The 19,833-nt window shown below is 44.8% G+C and overlaps 1 protein-coding gene across 1 annotated transcript in view; it reads left to right on the top strand.

The window, feature by feature from the left end:
* TLX2 (T cell leukemia homeobox 2) overlaps positions 1-19,833 on the top strand; it is a 171,863-nt gene that overhangs the window by 144,027 nt on the left and 8,003 nt on the right. The window contains exon 2 of the mRNA XM_077280476.1: positions 2,300-2,534. Coding sequence (XP_077136591.1) covers positions 2,300-2,534 — 235 coding nt within the window. The remainder of the gene's footprint in view (positions 1-2,299; positions 2,535-19,833) is intronic.

The following is a 19,833-nucleotide window of genomic DNA, read 5'->3' on the forward strand; positions in this document are numbered from 1 at the left end:
AATTACGGACCACAAAAAATTTAGCTTACATTGAGTCTGCTAAGAGGTTCACTCCTAGGCAGACGAGATGGTCACTTTTTTTTCAGGATTCCAATTCTCTATCACCTTTCGTCAGGGTTCTAAAAATGTCAAGGCGGATGCCTTATCTCGTAGTCTGGACCTAAAATCTCCTCCCGAACCTCCTTCATCCATTCTTCAACATGGGATGGTTGTGTCTGGGATTTCCGCTGTGCTGGAACAGGAGATTCGTGAAGCTCACTCTCTGGCTCCTCCGTCAAGGCCTATTAATAAGCTTTTTGTGCCTGTTCAATTTTGTCTGAGTGCTCTGGGAGTTCCACAACTCAACCCTGAGTGGGCATCCTGGGATCTCAGACACCCGTAAAGCCATCACTAGGTTGTTTTGGTGGTCGTGTTTGACCTCGGATGTTGTGAGATTTTTGTCTGCCTGTGAGTTATGTGCTCGTGCCAAAAACTCCCATAACCGGCCGGCTGGGGAATTGGTGCCTTTGCCGATTCCAGATAGACCACGGACTCATCTGTCCATGGATTTTATCACCGATCTTTCCCCTTCTAATGGTAATACCGTCATCTGGGTGGTTGTGGACAGATTTAGTAAGCAGGCGCATTTTATACCTTTAGCAGGTCTGCCCAATGCTGAAACTTTATCTAGATTGTTTGTTGAACATGTGGTGCAGTTGCATGGTGTGCCTTTGAGTGTGGTCTCGGATAGGGGGGTACAGTTTGTGTCCAAGTTTTGGAGGGTGTTTTGTAAAAGGTTGGGTATTTGACTTTTTCATCCGCTTACCATCCGGAGACTAATGGTCAAGCTGAGGGGACCAATCAGTCTCTGGAACAAATTTTGCATGGTCTGACTGCTGCCCGGCAGGATGATTGGTTCTCTTCTTTACCTTTGGTGGAGTTTGCTTTTAACAACTGCATTAATCAGTCCATGGGCACCTTCCCTTTTTTCTGCAATTATGGTTTTCACCCTCATTTTGGGGAGTTTTCTCGATTAGATTCGGGGTGTCCCAGGGCAGATTTGGCTATCCGGCAGTTGGGGGAGGTGTGGAAGGAGGTCCAGAAGAATATTGGGGAGGCTCAGGGCATATATAAATTTTTAGCTGACAAAAGATGGTCTGTGGGGCCTGTATTCCGGGTAGGGGATAAGGCTTGGTTATCTACCAGGAATATTAGACTTAAGGTTCCTTCTGCTAAATTGGGCCCTAAGTTCATTGGTCCTTATGAGATTATGGAAGTGGTCAATCCTGTGGCTTCCCGTTTGCATCTTCCACCATCTCTACGGATCCCCAATGTATTCCACAAAGCCCTTTTGAAACCGTTGGGGTCTTCCTTTGAGGGGTCTCCATCTTCCCCGCCTCCGGTCTCGGTGAATGGGCAAGATGAGTATGAAGTGGAATGGATTGTGGATTCTCAGATGGTCTGTTGTTCTCTTCAATATCTTGTTCATTGGAGAGGTTACGGTCCTGAGGACCGGTGATTGGTTCCAGCGTGTTCGGTCCATGCGGATCGGTTGGTCCGGGCCTTTCATGCCAGATATCCTGAGAAGCCTGAGGGTCCAGTGGCCCCCCATTGAGAGAAGGGTACTGTCATGATCCAGGTCGGGGTTTGCTTTCTGCTTTCCGACCTGGTCAGGCGGGGGTTAATTTTCTCTGCTTGACTTCTGACCTGTGCATCCCTCTCACATTTCTGTTTTGGATTTTTCTGTCTGGCTCTGACTTTTGGCATGTTTCTGGCTGTGCTTTCATCTTGTTCTCTTGTTCCCGCGCTCCCAACTGGCTTTTGACCTCTGGCTTGCTTCAGACCTTGCTCCTGCCTTCCCCTCTGACACTGCATTCCTGGCTGTTGCTGACTTGGACTTGTACAACCTCTCTACTGCCCCCTAGTGGTGTTTGCTCAGCTCTACTGGTCTTTGTTTGAGGTGAGCTCCTGTTACCTCCCTTCCTTGACCTCTGGTGGTTGTTCCTGTATTGCACGACAACATCATTATTTGTAGCATAGCAGTGAAATGGGTGAAAGAAACTTCTGAATTAAGAGGATGGGAGAATAGAAGAAAGGATTACCGTTGTGTGTGCAGATCGTCAGATGGGATTCATGTGGAGGGGGTGGATCGAATTTTCCATGGCTGAGTGGACGAATAATAATAATAATAATAATAATAATTTTATTTATATAGTGCCAACATATTCCGCAGCGCTTTACAATTATTAATAATTATGGTAGATGGTGGTGGATTAATGAGTATATAAGCCCTTTCATCATACATGTTTTCTTATTTCAGCTACACTCCCAGCCTTTTCGTCTCGGAGGATTGGCCATCCATATCAGAACCGTACGCCCCCAAAAAGGAAAAAACCCCGAACTTCATTCAGCCGACTCCAGATCTGTGAGCTGGAGAAGAGATTCCACCGACAGAAGTACCTGGCGTCTGCCGAAAGAGCCACTCTGGCCAAATCCCTGCATATGAGCGACTCGCAAGTCAAAACATGGTTCCAAAACCGCAGGACAAAGTGGAGGTGAGAGGATGGGAGGGAATGCGGGACAAAGCAGGGTCTTCTTCATGGAGCCATCATTATGAAATACTTCTCACGAAAGGACATATTTACACATGTTTATGAGTCGCCCAGCCAGGGCAGCGGGGTATTCGGTACCAGGTCCGGTCTCAAGGGGGATGTCACAGTGGCTGCGACCCGGTCCATGGCCCTGGGGCTCAACGTTAAGCGGGAATGGTCTTTAAAGGGGAATTGTGAATAAGTCTGTCGTGCCGCCACCTGTGGTGTTCGGTCAATAGTGGGACCGACACTGCTTTAAAGGGGTCCTCTTGGGGATGTCCTTCAGCTGTTCTGAGTCGCCCGCCAGGGCCGTGGGGTACTTGGTACCTGGTCCAGCTGTTCACAGGGAGATGTCGCGGTGGCTACGACCCAGTCCATGGCCCTGGGCGCCCATGTAAAAGGGAAAGGTCTTAAAAGGGATGTTTGTGACGCCACCTGTGGCATTCGGTCAGTGTGACAGATGCTGCTTTAAGGGGTCCGCTGGGGTGATGTTATGGCAGCTAGATGGTATACCTTCCCACAGGTGAAGTATATCCCCAGGGCTCCCGGTGTGTAGATGGTGGTATGGTGAGAGGTGCAGAGAAGAACGAGGACACATGATTGCAGTCTCTTTACCTTGTTTACTGTTGGTTTCAGCAGCGACAGTCCAGGGCACCAGATCACAGGGCAGGCAGGGTCCAGCCGGTTCAGAAGCAAGTCCAGAGTCCTCTTATCCAGGTGGAGAATAGAAGCCTTCCTTTGCGCTGTAGTGGTGTAGTCCCTTACTGCTAAGCTTCACATAAGGTCCTCACAGATGTTCTCTCTCTCTGTACCCGGATAGCATAGGACAAAACCCGTATGACTGGTGACTTGAGCCTGTTTATAGGATTTCTTAGATGACCCGGCTCTGTGGGGTGTAGGTGCGGACAGGTAACATGCAATTAGCTGTCCTGCCGGTCTCTGATGTAAGGCGTGATGGTCCTCACAACCTCGGTGTTCCGGCTACCGGTATTTCTGCGCCTCAGAAGGAAGCAGCCTGCTCGCTGCTGGTCCCCTTCTGGTATCCTCTCCTGTGGTTCCTCTCCGGCACGCTTACTGCAATCAATTCTGCCTTCAAAATGTCTCTTTCCGGGAGCTGCAGCTCTTGGGGCATGCACAGCTCTGTTGACCCTCTGTCCTCCTCAGACGGATGTCTGGAACTAACTAACTTTCCCTACAGACTACCAGTTATATATACTGTATATGGGGAGTCACCTAGTAAATAGGATCAAAAGCTCCCCCTTGTGGCCTGGAGTGTGAATGTGTCGCATGTTTGTGGTACCTGGTTACAGTTATCCTTTCTTGCCTCCGAACGTAGCATCACTCTCCCCGGGAGGAAAGCAATGCCACTGTGACGACCAGGACCCTGGGGCGCCACAGTTCCCCTCTGGGTCCTTTCTCTCTTCTCTGCTCTTTTCCTCTGTAGCTCCACCACATACAACAACCCATCAGGTTCTCTTTCCTTCCAGAGGCTGCAGCTTCCTCGTGGCTGCCAGGCCTCTCTCTGTCTGCTCTCAGTTCCAGACTTGATTCTTCTATCTCTCGCTCCTGGAGATTAACTGTCTCTGTCCACTGTCTCTCACAGACTGGCCCGCTCCTCCTCCAGGTCAGGATACATATAGCTTATGGAAGCTCCCCTGAATCCGGGTCCTGAGCTCCCCCTCCTAGCCTGGATTTCACCTTACCTGGTGAAGAGAACTCCATTGCCTCTGAGCATGATATTACTCTCTCCGAAAGGAAAGCAACATTACTGCAGCAACCGGTCACCTGGGGTGCTGCATTTATGTGGTGGTACTTAATGCATTGAGCCGTACAGTGACGTCAATGGGATGGCGCAAGCAGTGTATCTGAGCTCCTGCGCTGCTGCTAGAACCCGAGCTGGATCCGTTCCCTGCATTTTAACTTCTCAGATTCTGCTGTCTCTAGAGATAGCGGCATGTGTGGAGTTTGACAACCATCAGCACTCCAGCAGTACAAATAATAATGGCAACTTTAGGCTTAACCCTCCGTCAATCTAAAAAAAGCCTTCAGTCTATCTCATGTGTGGGCTTGAGGATTCTGCAGATGAACTTGTCCTTTCTAATATATAGATTTGTGTGTGTGACAAGAGTCCAGAATGTCATCTGTGAATGAACTATTCCAGCATTCAGCTGCAGTTTTAGCTCCTCGCTGTTCCTCTAATTGCAGGAAGGTGAGTGAGGACGTTTGGAGGTTCCCTACATTTAGTTGGCATGGCTGGCTTATTGCTCCATTTGTTTTTTTGTCGCTTCCCATATAATATGTTTCTCTATATCTTCTTCATCCTCATCACTTTCACCATCTCATGTTTCTATATCTTCTTCATCCTCATCACTCTCACCATCTCATGTTTCTATATGCTCTTCATCCTCATCACTCTCACCATCTCATGTTTCTATATGCTCTTCATCCTCATCACTTTCACCATCTCATGTTTCTATATCTTCTTCATCCTCATCACTCTCACCATCTCATGTTTCTATATGCTCTTCATCCTCATCACTCTCACCATCTCATGTTTCTATATCTTCTTCATCCTCATCACTCTCACCATCTCATGTTTCTATATGCTCTTCATCCTCATCACTCTCACCATCTCATGTTTCTATATCTTCTTCATCCTCATCACTCTCACCATCTCATGTTTCTATATGCTCTTCATCCTCATCACTCTCACCATCTCATGTTTCTATATCTTCTTCATCCTCATCACTTTCACCATCTCATGTTTCTATATCTTCTTCATCCTCATCACTCTCACCATCTCATGTTTCTATATCTTCTTCATCCTCATCACTCTCACCATCTCATGTTTCTATATCTTCTTCATCCTCATCACTTTCACCATCTCATGTTTCTATATGCTCTTCATCCTCATCACTCTCACCATCTCATGTTTCTATATCTTCTTCATCCTCATCACTCTCACCATCTCATGTTTCTATATGCTCTTCATCCTCATCACTCTCACCATCTCATGTTTCTATATCTTCTTCATCCTCATCACTTTCACCATCTCATGTTTCTATATCTTCTTCATCCTCATCACTTTCACCATCTCATGTTTCTATATGCTCTTCATCCTCATCACTCTCACCATCTCATGTTTCTATATCTTCTTCATCCTCATCACTCTCACCATCTCATGTTTCTATATCTTCTTCATCCTCATCACTTTCACCATCTCATGTTTCTATATCTTCTTCATCCTCATCACTCTCACCATCTCATGTTTCTATATCTTCTTCATCCTCATCACTTTCACCATCTCATGTTTCTATATCTTCTTCATCCTCATCACTCTCACCATCTCATGTTTCTATATCTTCTTCATCCTCATCACTTTCACCATCTCATGTTTCTATATCTTCTTCATCCTCATCACTTTCACCATCTCATGTTTCTATATCTTCTTCATCCTCATCACTCTCACCATCTCATGTTTCTATATGCTCTTCATCCTCATCACTCTCACCATCTCATGTTTCTATATCTTCTTCATCCTCATCACTTTCACCATCTCATGTTTCTATATCTTCTTCATCCTCATCACTCTCACCATCTCATGTTTCTATATCTTCTTCATCCTCATCACTCTCACCATCTCATGTTTCTATATCTTCTTCATCCTCATCACTCTCACCATCTCATGTTTCTATATCTTCTTCATCCTCACTCTCACCATCTCATGTTTCTATATCTTCTTCATCCTCATCACTCTCACCATCTCATGTTTCTATATCTTCTTCATCCTCATCACTCTCACCATCTCATGTTTCTATATGCTCTTCATCCTCATCACTCTCACCATCTCATGTTTCTATATCTTCTTCATCCTCATCACTCTCACCATCTCATGTTTCTATATGCTCTTCATCCTCATCACTCTCACCATCTCATGTTTCTATATCTTCTTCATCCTCATCACTTTCACCATCTCATGTTTCTATATCTTCTTCATCCTCATCACTCTCACCATCTCATGTTTCTATATGCTCTTCATCCTCATCACTCTCACCATCTCATGTTTCTATATCTTCTTCATCCTCATCACTCTCACCATCTCATGTTTCTATATCTTCTTCATCCTCATCACTCTCACCATCTCATGTTTCTATATCTTCTTCATCCTCATCACTTTCACCATCTCATGTTTCTATATGCTCTTCATCCTCATCACTCTCACCATCTCATGTTTCTATAACTTCTTCATCCTCATCACTCTCACCATCTCATGTTTCTATATGCTCTTCATCCTCATCACTCTCACCATCTCATGTTTCTATATCTTCTTCATCCTCATCACTTTCACCATCTCATGTTTCTATATCTTCTTCATCCTCATCACTCTCACCATCTCATGTTTCTATATCTTCTTCATCCTCATCACTTTCACCATCTCATGTTTCTATATCTTCTTCATCCTCATCACTCTCACCATCTCATGTTTCTATATCTTCTTCATCCTCATCACTTTCACCATCTCATGTTTCTATATCTTCTTCATCCTCATCACTCTCACCATCTCATGTTTCTATATGCTCTTCATCCTCATCACTCTCACCATCTCATGTTTCTATATCTTCTTCATCCTCATCACTTTCACCATCTCATGTTTCTATATCTTCTTCATCCTCATCACTCTCACCATCTCATGTTTCTATATCTTCTTCATCCTCATCACTTTCACCATCTCATGTTTCTATATCTTCTTCATCCTCATCACTCTCACCATCTCATGTTTCTATATCTTCTTCATCCTCATCACTCTCACCATCTCATGTTTCTATATCTTCTTCATCCTCATCACTCTCACCATCTCATGTTTCTATATCTTCTTCATCCTCACTCTCACCATCTCATGTTTCTATATCTTCTTCATCCTCATCACTCTCACCATCTCATGTTTCTATATCTTCTTCATCCTCATCACTCTCACCATCTCATGTTTCTATATGCTCTTCATCCTCATCACTCTCACCATCTCATGTTTCTATATCTTCTTCATCCTCATCACTCTCACCATCTCATGTTTCTATATGCTCTTCATCCTCATCACTCTCACCATCTCATGTTTCTATATCTTCTTCATCCTCATCACTTTCACCATCTCCTGTTTCTATATCTTCTTCATCCTCATCACTCTCACCATCTCATGTTTCTATATGCTCTTCATCCTCATCACTCTCACCATCTCATGTTTCTATATCTTCTTCATCCTCATCACTCTCACCATCTCATGTTTCTATATCTTCTTCATCCTCATCACTCTCACCATCTCATGTTTCTATATCTTCTTCATCCTCATCACTTTCACCATCTCATGTTTCTATATGCTCTTCATCCTCATCACTCTCACCATCTCATGTTTCTATATCTTCTTCATCCTCATCACTCTCACCATCTCATGTTTCTATATGCTCTTCATCCTCATCACTTTCACCATCTCATGTTTCTATATCTTCTTCATCCTCATCACTCTCACCATCTCATGTTTCTATATCTTCTTCATCCTCATCACTTTCACCATCTCATGTTTCTATATCTTCTTCATCCTCATCACTCTCACCATCTCATGTTTCTATATCTTCTTCATCCTCATCACTTTCACCATCTCATGTTTCTATATCTTCTTCATCCTCATCACTCTCACCATCTCATGTTTCTATATGCTCTTCATCCTCATCACTCTCACCATCTCATGTTTCTATATCTTCTTCATCCTCATCACTTTCACCATCTCATGTTTCTATATCTTCTTCATCCTCATCACTTTCACCATCTCATGTTTCTATATCTTCTTCATCCTCATCACTCTCACCATCTCATGTTTCTATATGCTCTTCATCCTCATCACTCTCACCATCTCATGTTTCTATATCTTCTTCATCCTCATCACTTTCACCATCTCATGTTTCTATATCTTCTTCATCCTCATCACTCTCACCATCTCATGTTTCTATATCTTCTTCATCCTCATCACTCTCACCATCTCATGTTTCTATATCTTCTTCATCCTCATCACTCTCACCATCTCATGTTTCTATATCTTCTTCATCCTCACTCTCACCATCTCATGTTTCTATATCTTCTTCATCCTCATCACTCTCACCATCTCATGTTTCTATATCTTCTTCATCCTCATCACTCTCACCATCTCATGTTTCTATATGCTCTTCATCCTCATCACTCTCACCATCTCATGTTTCTATATCTTCTTCATCCTCATCACTCTCACCATCTCATGTTTCTATATGCTCTTCATCCTCATCACTCTCACCATCTCATGTTTCTATATCTTCTTCATCCTCATCACTCTCACCATCTCATGTTTCTATATGCTCTTCATCCTCATCACTCTTACCATCTCATGTTTCTATATCTTCTTCATCCTCATCACTTTCACCATCTCATGTTTCTATATCTTCTTCATCCTCATCACTCTCACCATCTCATGTTTCTATATCTTCTTCATCCTCATCACTCTCACCATCTCATGTTTCTATATGCTCTTCATCCTCATCACTCTCACCATCTCATGTTTCTATATCTTCTTCATCCTCATCACTCTCACCATCTCATGTTTCTATATCTTCTTCATCCTCATCACTTTCACCATCTCATGTTTCTATATGCTCTTCATCCTCATCACTCTCACCATCTCATGTTTCTATATCTTCTTCATCCTCATCACTCTCACCATCTCATGTTTCTATATGCTCTTCATCCTCATCACTCTCACCATCTCATGTTTCTATATCTTCTTCATCCTCATCACTTTCACCATCTCATGTTTCTATATCTTCTTCATCCTCATCACTCTCACCATCTCATGTTTCTATATCTTCTTCATCCTCATCACTTTCACCATCTCATGTTTCTATATCTTCTTCATCCTCATCACTCTCACCATCTCATGTTTCTATATCTTCATCCTCATCACTCTCACCATCTCATGTTTCTATATCTTCTTCATCCTCATCACTTTCACCATCTCATGTTTCTATATCTTCTTCATCCTCATCACTCTCACCATCTCATGTTTCTATATCTTCTTCATCCTCATCACTCTCACCATCTCATGTTTCTATATCTTCTTCATCCTCATCACTTTCACCGTCTCATGTTTCTATATCTTCTTCATCCTCATCACTTTCACCATCTCATGTTTCTATATCTTCTTCATCCTCATCACTTTCACCGTCTCATGTTTCTATATGCTCTTCATCCTCATCACTCTCACCATCTCATGTTTCTATATCTTCTTCATCCTCATCACTCTCACCATCTCATGTTTCTATATCTTCTTCATCCTCATCACTCTCACCATCTCATGTTTCTATATCTTCTGCATCCTCATCACTCTCACCATCTCATGTTTCTATATCTTCTTCATCCTCATCACTTTCACCATCTCATGTTTCTATATCTTCTTCATCCTCATCACTCTCACCATCTCATGTTTCTATATCTTCTTCATCCTCATCACTTTCACCATCTCATGTTTCTATATCTTCTTCATCCTCATCACTCTCACCATCTCATGTTTCTATATCTTCTTCATCCTCATCACTCTCACCATCTCATGTTTCTATATCTTCTTCATCCTCATCACTTTCACCATCTCATGTTTCTATATCTTCTTCATCCTCATCACTTTCACCATCTCATGTTTCTATATCTTCTTCATCCTCATCACTTTCACCGTCTCATGTTTCTATATGCTCTTCATCCTCATCACTCTCACCATCTCATGTTTCTATATCTTCTTCATCCTCATCACTCTCACCATCTCATGTTTCTATATCTTCTTCATCCTCATCACTTTCACCATCTCATGTTTCTATATCTTCCTCATCCTCATCACTTTCACCATCTCATGTTTCTATATCTTCTTCATCCTCATCACTCTCACCATCTCATGTTTCTATATCTTCTTCATCCTCATCACTCTCACCATCTTGCTCTGTTTCCGAATCAATTTCCCCTACTTCCACCTCATCAAGAGAATCAATCTCACGTTCTTCCCCTAAATCCTCATGCAGTGTGGGGTCTGCGTAATCATCATCCTCTAACAGCATCTTCCCTTCAATAACACGAGGTTTTGACAAAGCAGACATTTTCCTCTCTATTTCAGCAGATAATCTGAAGCAAGAGAGAGAATATGTTTTAGGGAACAATGTTCCTGAGAAGCACACTTTCATTTGCAAGAAAACTGTACTTATTTCTATGAAATATCCACAAACTTTGCACTATCCATTCATAAAACAAGCTAAATTAGCAATTGTTGTGATTACTAAAAAACATAAAATTTGAACTTCTTGGAGTGTGATGTGTTGGGGAACAATGTGCCTGAGAAGCCAGCACAGATCGATGTGCTCTCCTGAGTCTCCAGTACAACTCTGATATCAGGCTTCACAAAGCATGAAGAGTCAGGAAGGTAGTGAGGGTGAGGAGGGAGAAATGATACTAAAAGAGCTGCGCCTGTCAGATCACTTGTTCCTGATGGACAGAGGGTTGTCCACTACTAAGACAAACTTTTCCTGATCCTGACCTAAATATTTTGCACTGATACAATAAAACAGCTTATACTCCCCTCCCGTGATGGCGCTGTTCCAGTGGTGTCAGCAATCCTGGTCCCGGGGCTCTCGTGCAGTTATGACACAAGATGGCCGCTGCCCAATCAGCGCTGGCCTCATTGTCCCCGCCTTGGAATGAATTGACCAGGAAGAGGAAGTGAGAGATCAGATGCAGCCTGGACTTTCTCTTCATGTTCAGTTCGTATAAAGGCAGGGACAATGACGCCAGCACTGACTGGACGCCGGGCATCACGTATCATAGCAAGCGCACGAGAGCCCCTGGACCGCAAATACTGACACCTCTGGAACTGCGCAAGCACATGACGTGAGTATGAGCTTTAATATTTTATTGAGGCCAAACATTTAGATCAAAAAGGGGTTGTCCTAGTTATGGCCACCACTTTAAACATGAGCCTGGTCATCAAACTGTCCATTGTGTAATACTCACAGGACTCTCACAGTGGTGACTGATCCTCATAGTGATGACTGATCCTCATAGTGATGACTGATCCTCATAGTGATGACTGATCCTCATAGTGATGACTGATCCTCATAGTGATGACTGATCCTCATAGTGATGACTGACCCTCATAGTGGTGACTGACCCTCATAGTGATGACTGATCCTCATAGTGATGACTGATCCTCATAGTGGTGACTGATCCTCATAGTGATGACTGACCCTCATAGTGGTGACTGATCCTCATAGTGATGACTGACCCTCATAGTGATGACTGACCCTCATAGTGGTGACTGACCCTCATAGTGATGACTGATTCTCCTTAGTGATGACTGACCCTCATAGTGATGACTGATCCTCATAGTGATGACTGATCCTCATAGTGATGACTGATCCTCATAGTAGTGACTGAACCTCATAGTGATGACTGATCCTCATAGTGGTGACTGACCCTCATAGTGGTGACTGACCCTCATAGTGGTGACTGACCCTCATAGTGATGACTGACCCTCATAGTGATGACTGACCCTCATAGTGATGACTGATCATCATAGTGATGACTGACCCTCATAGTGATGACTGATCCTCATAGTGGTGACTGAACCTCATAGTGATGACTGATCCGCATAGTGATGACTGACCCTCATAGTGGTGACTGAGCCTCATAGTGGTGACTGAGCCTCATAGTGATGACTGAGCCTCATAGTGATGACTGACCCTCATAGTGATGAATGACCCTCATAGTGGTGACTGACCCTCATAGTGGTGACTGACCCTCATAGTGGTGACTGACCCTCATAGTGGTGACTGACCCTCATAGTGATGACTGACCCTCATAGTGATGACTGATCCTCATAGTGGTGGCTGAACCTCATAGTGATGACTGATCCTCATAGTGATGACTGACCCTCATAGTGGTGACTGAACCTCATAGTGGTGACTGATCCGCATAGTGATGACTGATCCTCATAGTGGTGACTGACCCTCATAGTGATGACTGATTCTCCTTAGTGATGACTGACCCTCATAGTGATGACTGATCCTCATAGTGATGACTGATCCTCATAGTGGTGACTGATCCTCATAGTGATGACTGATCCTCATAGTGATGACTGACCCTCATAGTGATGACTGACCCTCATAGTGGTGACTGACCCTCATAGTGGTGACTGATCCTCATAGTGATGACTGATCCTCATAGTGATGACTGATCCTCATAGTGATGACTGATCCTCATAGTGATGACTGACCCTCATAGTGATGACTGACCCTCATAGTGATGACTGACCCTCATAGTGATGACTGACCCTCATAGTGATGACTGACCCTCATAGTGATGACTGACCCTCATAGTGATGACTGACCCTCATAGTGGTGACTGACCCTCATAGTGATGACTGACCCTCATAGTGATGACTGACCCTCATAGTGATGACTGACCCTCATAGTGATGACTGCCCCTCATAGTGATGACTGCCCCTCATAGTGATGACTGATCCTCATAGTGGTGACTGAACCGCATAGTGATGACTGATCCGCATAGTGATGACTGACCCTCATAGTGGTGACTGCTCATCATAGTGATGACTGACCCTCATAGTGATGACTGACCCTCATAGTGATGACTGATCCTCATAGTGATGACTGATCCGCATAGTGATGACTGACCCTCATAGTGGTGACTGAACCTCATAGTTATGACTGATCCTCATAGTGATGACTGACCCTCAGCATGCCGAGATAACATGTGTAGAATCACCACAGTAAAAACATAACCCATTCTGACGTCTATGATTTCTTCGTTCAGCTCTAGTCTGAATTCTATCACATAACATTGAGTCAGGTGCCTGTTCAGACAGCACTGCCAGAGGATTAGCGGATTTGCGCTCCCGCAAACGCCGATCTATCTGAATGGCCAAAGCCATAGAATCACTCAGACTTGTAGGAATGGTAAAACCCACCATCACATTCTTAATGGCTTCAGAAAGGCCATTTCTGAAAATTGCGGCCAGGGCACACTCATTCCACTGAGTGAGCACGGACCATTTCCGAAATTTTTGGCAATACACTTCAGCCTCATCCTGGCCCTGAGAGATAGCCAGCAACGCTTTCTCTGCCTGAATTTCAAGATTGGGCTCCTCATAAAGTAAACCGAGCGCCAGAAAAAACGCATCAATGTTTGTCAATGCCGGATCTCCTGGCGCCAATGCAAAAGCCCAATCCTGAGGGTCGCCGCGCAAGAAAGAGATAACAATTTTAACTTGCTGAGCTGAGTCTCCAGACGAACGCGGTCTCAAAGATAGAAACAATTTACAATTATTCCTGAAATTCCTAAATTTAAATCGATCACCAGAGAACAGCTCAGGAATAGGTATCTTAGGCTCTGACATAGGACTGCTAGTAACGAAATCCTGAATGCCCTGCACTCTTGCAGCAAGCTGATCCACACTAGTAATCAGAGTCTGAACATTCATGTCTACAGCAGAGCTTCAAGCCACTCAGAGAAAAAGGGGAAGGAAGAAAAAAAAAAAAACTCAGAACTTCTTTTCTTTTAATCCCGCTTCAGCAATGCATTAATGGCCTGGAATACTGTTGTGATCCTAGTGGTAGAGGATCTCAAATGTACAAACTAAGTCTGCTAACACAAAAACTAGCTCATAGGGAGGTGGTAACTAGGCTGACCGAATATCTGATCCTAGCACACAACTAACAGTAGCCGGGGAACGTACCTACGTTGATTCTAGACGTCTTGCACCAGCCGGAGAACTAACTAACCCTTTCAGAGAAAATAAGACCTCACTTGCCTCCAGAGAAGGGACCCCAAAGATGAAATACAAGCCCCCAACAAATAATAACGGTGAGGTAAGAAGAAAAGACAAACTTAAGTATGAACTAGATTTAGCAAAGTGAGGCCCACTAAATAATAGCAGAAAATAGAAAGAGAACTTATTCGGTCAGCAAAAAACCCTATCAAAATATCCACGCTGAAAATCCAAGAACCCCCGCACCGACTAACGGTGCAGGGGGAGAATATCAGCCCCCTAGAGCTTCCAGCAAAAATCAGAATCGCATTGTAACTAGCTGGAACAAAATATCAGAAATGCGGATAAACAAAAATAAGAAAGCAGGACTTAGCTTATCTTGCAAAAAGCAGGAGACAGGAGCCAAAAGACTAGACTAGTAACATCGATTCCAGGCACCATACTGAGTTTCAAGGAAGTCTAAATAGGAACACCCAGGCCAGGTGAGTAAAAACCTGGAGACAGACAATCCAAGTGTCATACCGCTAGAGAACACAAGAGGGAGCCAAGAAATACAATTCACAACAACTGACCCTCATAGTGATGACTGATCCTCATAGTGATGACTGATCCTCATAGTGATGACTGATCTTCATAGTGGTGACTGACCCTCATAGTGGTGACTGACCCTCATAGTGGTGACTGACCCTCATAGTGATGACTGACCCTCATAGTGATGACTGACCCTCATAGTGGTGACTGATCCTCATAGTGATGACTGACCCTCATAGTGGTGACTGATCCTCATAGTGGTGACTGATCCTCATAGTGATGACTGATCCTCATAGTGGTGACTGATCCTCATAGTGATGACTGACCCTCATAGTGATGACTGATCCTCATAGTGATGACTGACCCTCATAGTGGTGACTGACCCTCATAGTGGTGACTGATCCTCATAGTGATGACTGATCCTCATAGTGGTGACTGATCCTCATAGTGATGACTGACCCTCATAGTGATGACTGATTCTCCTTAGTGATGAGTGACCTTCATAGTGATGACTGACCCTCATAGTGGTGACTGATCCTCATAGTGATGACTGACCCTCATAGTGATGACTGATCCTCATAGTGATGACTGACCCTCATAGTGATGACTCATTCTCCTTAGTGATGACTAACCCTCATAGTGATGACTGACCCTCATAGTGATGACTGACCCTCATAGTGATGACTGACCCTCATAATGGTGACTGACCCTCATAGTGGTGACTGATACTCATAGTGATGACTGACCCTCATAGTGATGACTGATCCTCATAGTGATGACTGACCCTCATAGTGATGACTGATCCTCATAGTGATGACTGATCCTCATAGTGATGACTGATCCTCATAGTGATGACTGACCCTCATAGTGATGACTGACCCTCATAGTGCTGACTGACCCCCATAGTGCTGACTGACCCTCATAGTGCTGACTGACCCTCATAGTGATGACTGACCCTCATAGTGATGACTGACCCTCATAGTGATGGCTGATCCTCATAGTGATGGCTGATCCTCATAGTGATGGCTGATCCTCATAGTGATGGCTGATCCTCATAGTGATGGCTGATCCTCATAGTGATGGCTGATCCTCATAGTGATGGCTGATCCTCATAGTGATGGCTGATCCTCATAGTGATGGCTGATCCTCATAGTGATGGCTGATCCTCATAGTGATGGCTGATCCTCATAGTGATGACCTGACCCTCATAGTGGTGACTGATCCTCATAGTGATGACTGGTCCTCTGATCCCCGCTATTCCCCAGCCTCTCCCCTATGCCAAGCCCTTCACTGGCTTCCTATCGCCCAGAGACTCCAGTTCAAAACCCTCACAATGACCTACAAAGCCATCCACAACCTATCTCCTCCATACATCTGTGACATGATCTCCCGGTACCTACCAACACGCAACCTCCGATCCTCTCAAGACCTCCTTCTCTACTCCCCTCTCACCCCTTCTTCCCACAACCGCATCCAAGACTTCTCCTGTGCTTCCCCCATACTCTGGAACTCTCTACCCCAGCACATCAGACTCTCGCCTACCATAGAAACTTTCAAAAAGAACCTGAAGACTCACCTCTTCCGACAAGCCTACAGCCTGCAGTGATCCTGAACCTACTGAACCGCCGCACAACCAGCTCTGCCCTCTTCTAGTGTATCATCACCCGTCCCCTGCAGACTGCGAGCCCTCGCGGGCAGGGTCCTCCCTCCTTATGTACCCGTGTGCCTTGGTTTTGCTCATGTTTAATGTATTTGTCTATATTTGCCCCGTATTTTCTCTTCGCCACGACAGCACCCACTGAGAGAGGGGATCCGCCCCTAGGAACAGGAAACCCTACGGAGAGATAAAAGGGGCGGTCCCCCTCGCTCCCACAGTTTGGTTTCCTGTTCCTATGGGAAATCCACGGAGAAGAGGATGCCTAGCCTGGATGCCGCTTGCGCGGTTTACCTGTGAGGACGGCAAGGGCTCCAGAGCTGGAAGCAGCGTCGGGGGTCCTGGTGTCAGCTTCCCCCCTCTGCTGGCAGACGCTGTGAGGCCAGGGCTGGAGAGTGCTGGCTCACAGAAAATCATCCGGAACGTCTGCGGGGAGTTAGCGCTGTAATGGGGAACGCTGCGCCGTCCTCGGCGAGCGCTTATACGGCGTGGAGCCCCAGTATGCCCCCCGGAAGTATAAGCTGAAAAGCTTCCGAGGAGAGGGAGGAGACGGCGCCGGCGCTGGTGCCGGTGACAGCGCGGGCATATGGAATATGGCCGCGACCCGGAAGTGATTAGCACTTCCGGGTTCAACAGGAAGAAGATGGCGGCCCCCATGTGAAAAGGACGCCGGCGGTAACGCTCCGGCGTCCAATATGGATTCGGCACAGGACCCTGCGATGTCTTCTATTGAGGCCACCGCAACTACTCCTCGCAGCCATGCCAGCAGCAGCAGCCGCTCCAAGCGGAGTGGATCTTCTAAAAAGAGCAAGCCTCTGCAGTCTCCTCCCCGTCAGCCGGTACCTTCACAGACGCTTCACTGGGGTGAGTGTACATCTACCCTATTAAGCTGATTGCTGTCCCCTCTTCTCTAACACTCTAGGCAAAATGTACTGAAAAAACGAAACACAAACAGTGTGCGATATGTCTTCAGCCCCTTCCGGATAGTTACACAAAGAAACTTTGTAAACCATGCATTGATTCCACCTTACGGGAAGAGGCCTCGGTTAAATCTGAGGACATTAGAGTGTTGATTAGAGAAGAACTACAAGCCCTGCATAGTTCGGGAAAAGAAACGCGTCCTAAGGGGACAAGAGAGTATGTTTCACCCATATCTGACCAATCTTCCGAATTAGAGAATGCAGATTCGGATGTTTCTAGGGATTATGTTTCCTCGGATGAGGATCAAGATACGTGCTTCCCCACCGACAGTATAGATAACCTGGTGAAGTCCGTCCGTAACACTATGGGCATTGAGGATTCTAAGACCCCTAAAACACAGCAGGACATAATGTTCGCTGGGCTGTCCGAAAGGAAAAGACCCTCCTTTCCGGTGATAGCAGCAGTTAAAAATTTAATTAAAAAAGAGTGGGAAAGCCAGGGGCAGAGGGGACTACCACCATCTTCAAAGAGACGTTATCCCTTTAATGATGAGGAATTCTCGACCTGGTCAAAAGCCCCAAAAGTAGACGCAGCAGTGGCTTCCACATCTAAAAAATCCCTGCTACCTGTGGAGGATTCAGGTTCACTACAAGATCCTTTGGACCGCAAAGCCGACTCTCTCCTTAAAAGAGCGTGGGAATCTTGTGCGGGAGCCCTAAAACCGGCTGTGTCAGCTACATGCACCGCTAGGTCCATGCTAGTCTGGCTAAGTGACTTGGAAGAAGGACTTAAAAACGGTCTCTCTAGAGACAAGTTGAGAGCCTCTATACCTTTAATTAGGGGTGCTACAGCCTTCCTGGCAGACTCATCTGCTGACTCAATACGATTAGCGGCCAAGTCGGCGGGGCTGACTAATGCAGCACGTAGAGCCCTGTGGCTTAAGGGCTGGAAAGGCGATCCCCAGACAAAATCCAAATTGTGTGGTCTTCCATGTCAGGGTGAGTACCTATTTGGTACTAAGCTGGACGAGATCCTGACTAAAGCAGGGGAGAGGAAAAAGGGCTTCCCTAATAATAATTACCTTCCATCTTATAGGAGGGCGTTCCGAAAGCCCATGTTTAACAAGAGGAAGGATTTCAAGAGCCAAGATCGCTGGGCCACTAGAGACACCAGACAGAGAGGAGCACTTTTTGGGAAGCGCCCTTACAAAACTGAGGAAAAACCCCGTTAGAACAGATCTGCCTGTCGGAGGTAGATTGTCTTCCTTCTCAGATCAATGGCAGAAAATAACTTCGAACATTTGGGCAAATAGTATCATCACCTTCGGCCTAAAATTAAAATTTTCCCGAGTCCCGCCGGACTCATTTCTATTGACTTCTTTAAAAACCCAGTTACAGCAGGAGGCTTTGGAGCAGGAGGTATTGAACCTTCTAGCCAAAGGGGTTTTGGTGGAAGTCCCATTTTTTCAGCAAAAAAAGGGGTTCTATTCCCCTCTATTTTTAATCCCAAAGCCAGATGGATCTTTCAGAACCATATTGAACCTTAAAAAATTGAACACCTTTTTGCAGAATCAAACCTTTAAAATGGAGTCTATCCGATCCACCATAAAACTGTTGTCTCCCCATTGTTTTATGACGGTACTCGACCTAAAAGATGCGTATTACCATCTGCCAATTTTTATAGAACATCAACAATATCTCCGCGTGGCGATTGTGTTGAATGGACGTATACGACACTTTCAGTATACAGCAATGCCCTTTGGACTATCAATAGCTCCAAGGGTATTCACTAAGTTAATGTCGGAAGTAATGTCATACCTAAGAGTAAAAGATACCCTCATAATTCCGTACCTTGATGATCTTTTAGTGGTAGGAAGTTCCCCGTCACAATGTCACCAACGATTGTGTAATATGGTCTCGTCCCTGCAGAGGCTAGGGTGGTTGGTGAATTGGGAAAAGTCTAGACTTCTTCCAACTACTCGACAAACATTCTTGGGGATTATAATAGACTCCATAAGCCAAAAATGTTTCTTACCACAATCCAAGCAATTGACAATAAGAAATAAGGTACAGTCGGTAATAGATAAACCTCTAATATCTTTAAGACAAGGCATGTCCCTCCTTGGCTCCTTCACGTCATGTATCCCAGCAGTACCATGGGCCCAATTTCATTCAAGGTGTTTACAATATGCAATTTTACATGAGGAAATAAAATTACAAGGTCATCTAGACGGTAAAATTTCCCTTTCTGAAGACGTAATTAAATCTCTATCCTGGTGGCTAGAACCAGATCACTTGGTTAGTGGGGTCCCCTGGGTAGTT

Source organism: Ranitomeya variabilis, chromosome 1 (genome assembly GCF_051348905.1).
Source record: "Ranitomeya variabilis isolate aRanVar5 chromosome 1, aRanVar5.hap1, whole genome shotgun sequence".
Classification (NCBI taxonomy): Eukaryota; Metazoa; Chordata; class Amphibia; order Anura; family Dendrobatidae; genus Ranitomeya; species Ranitomeya variabilis.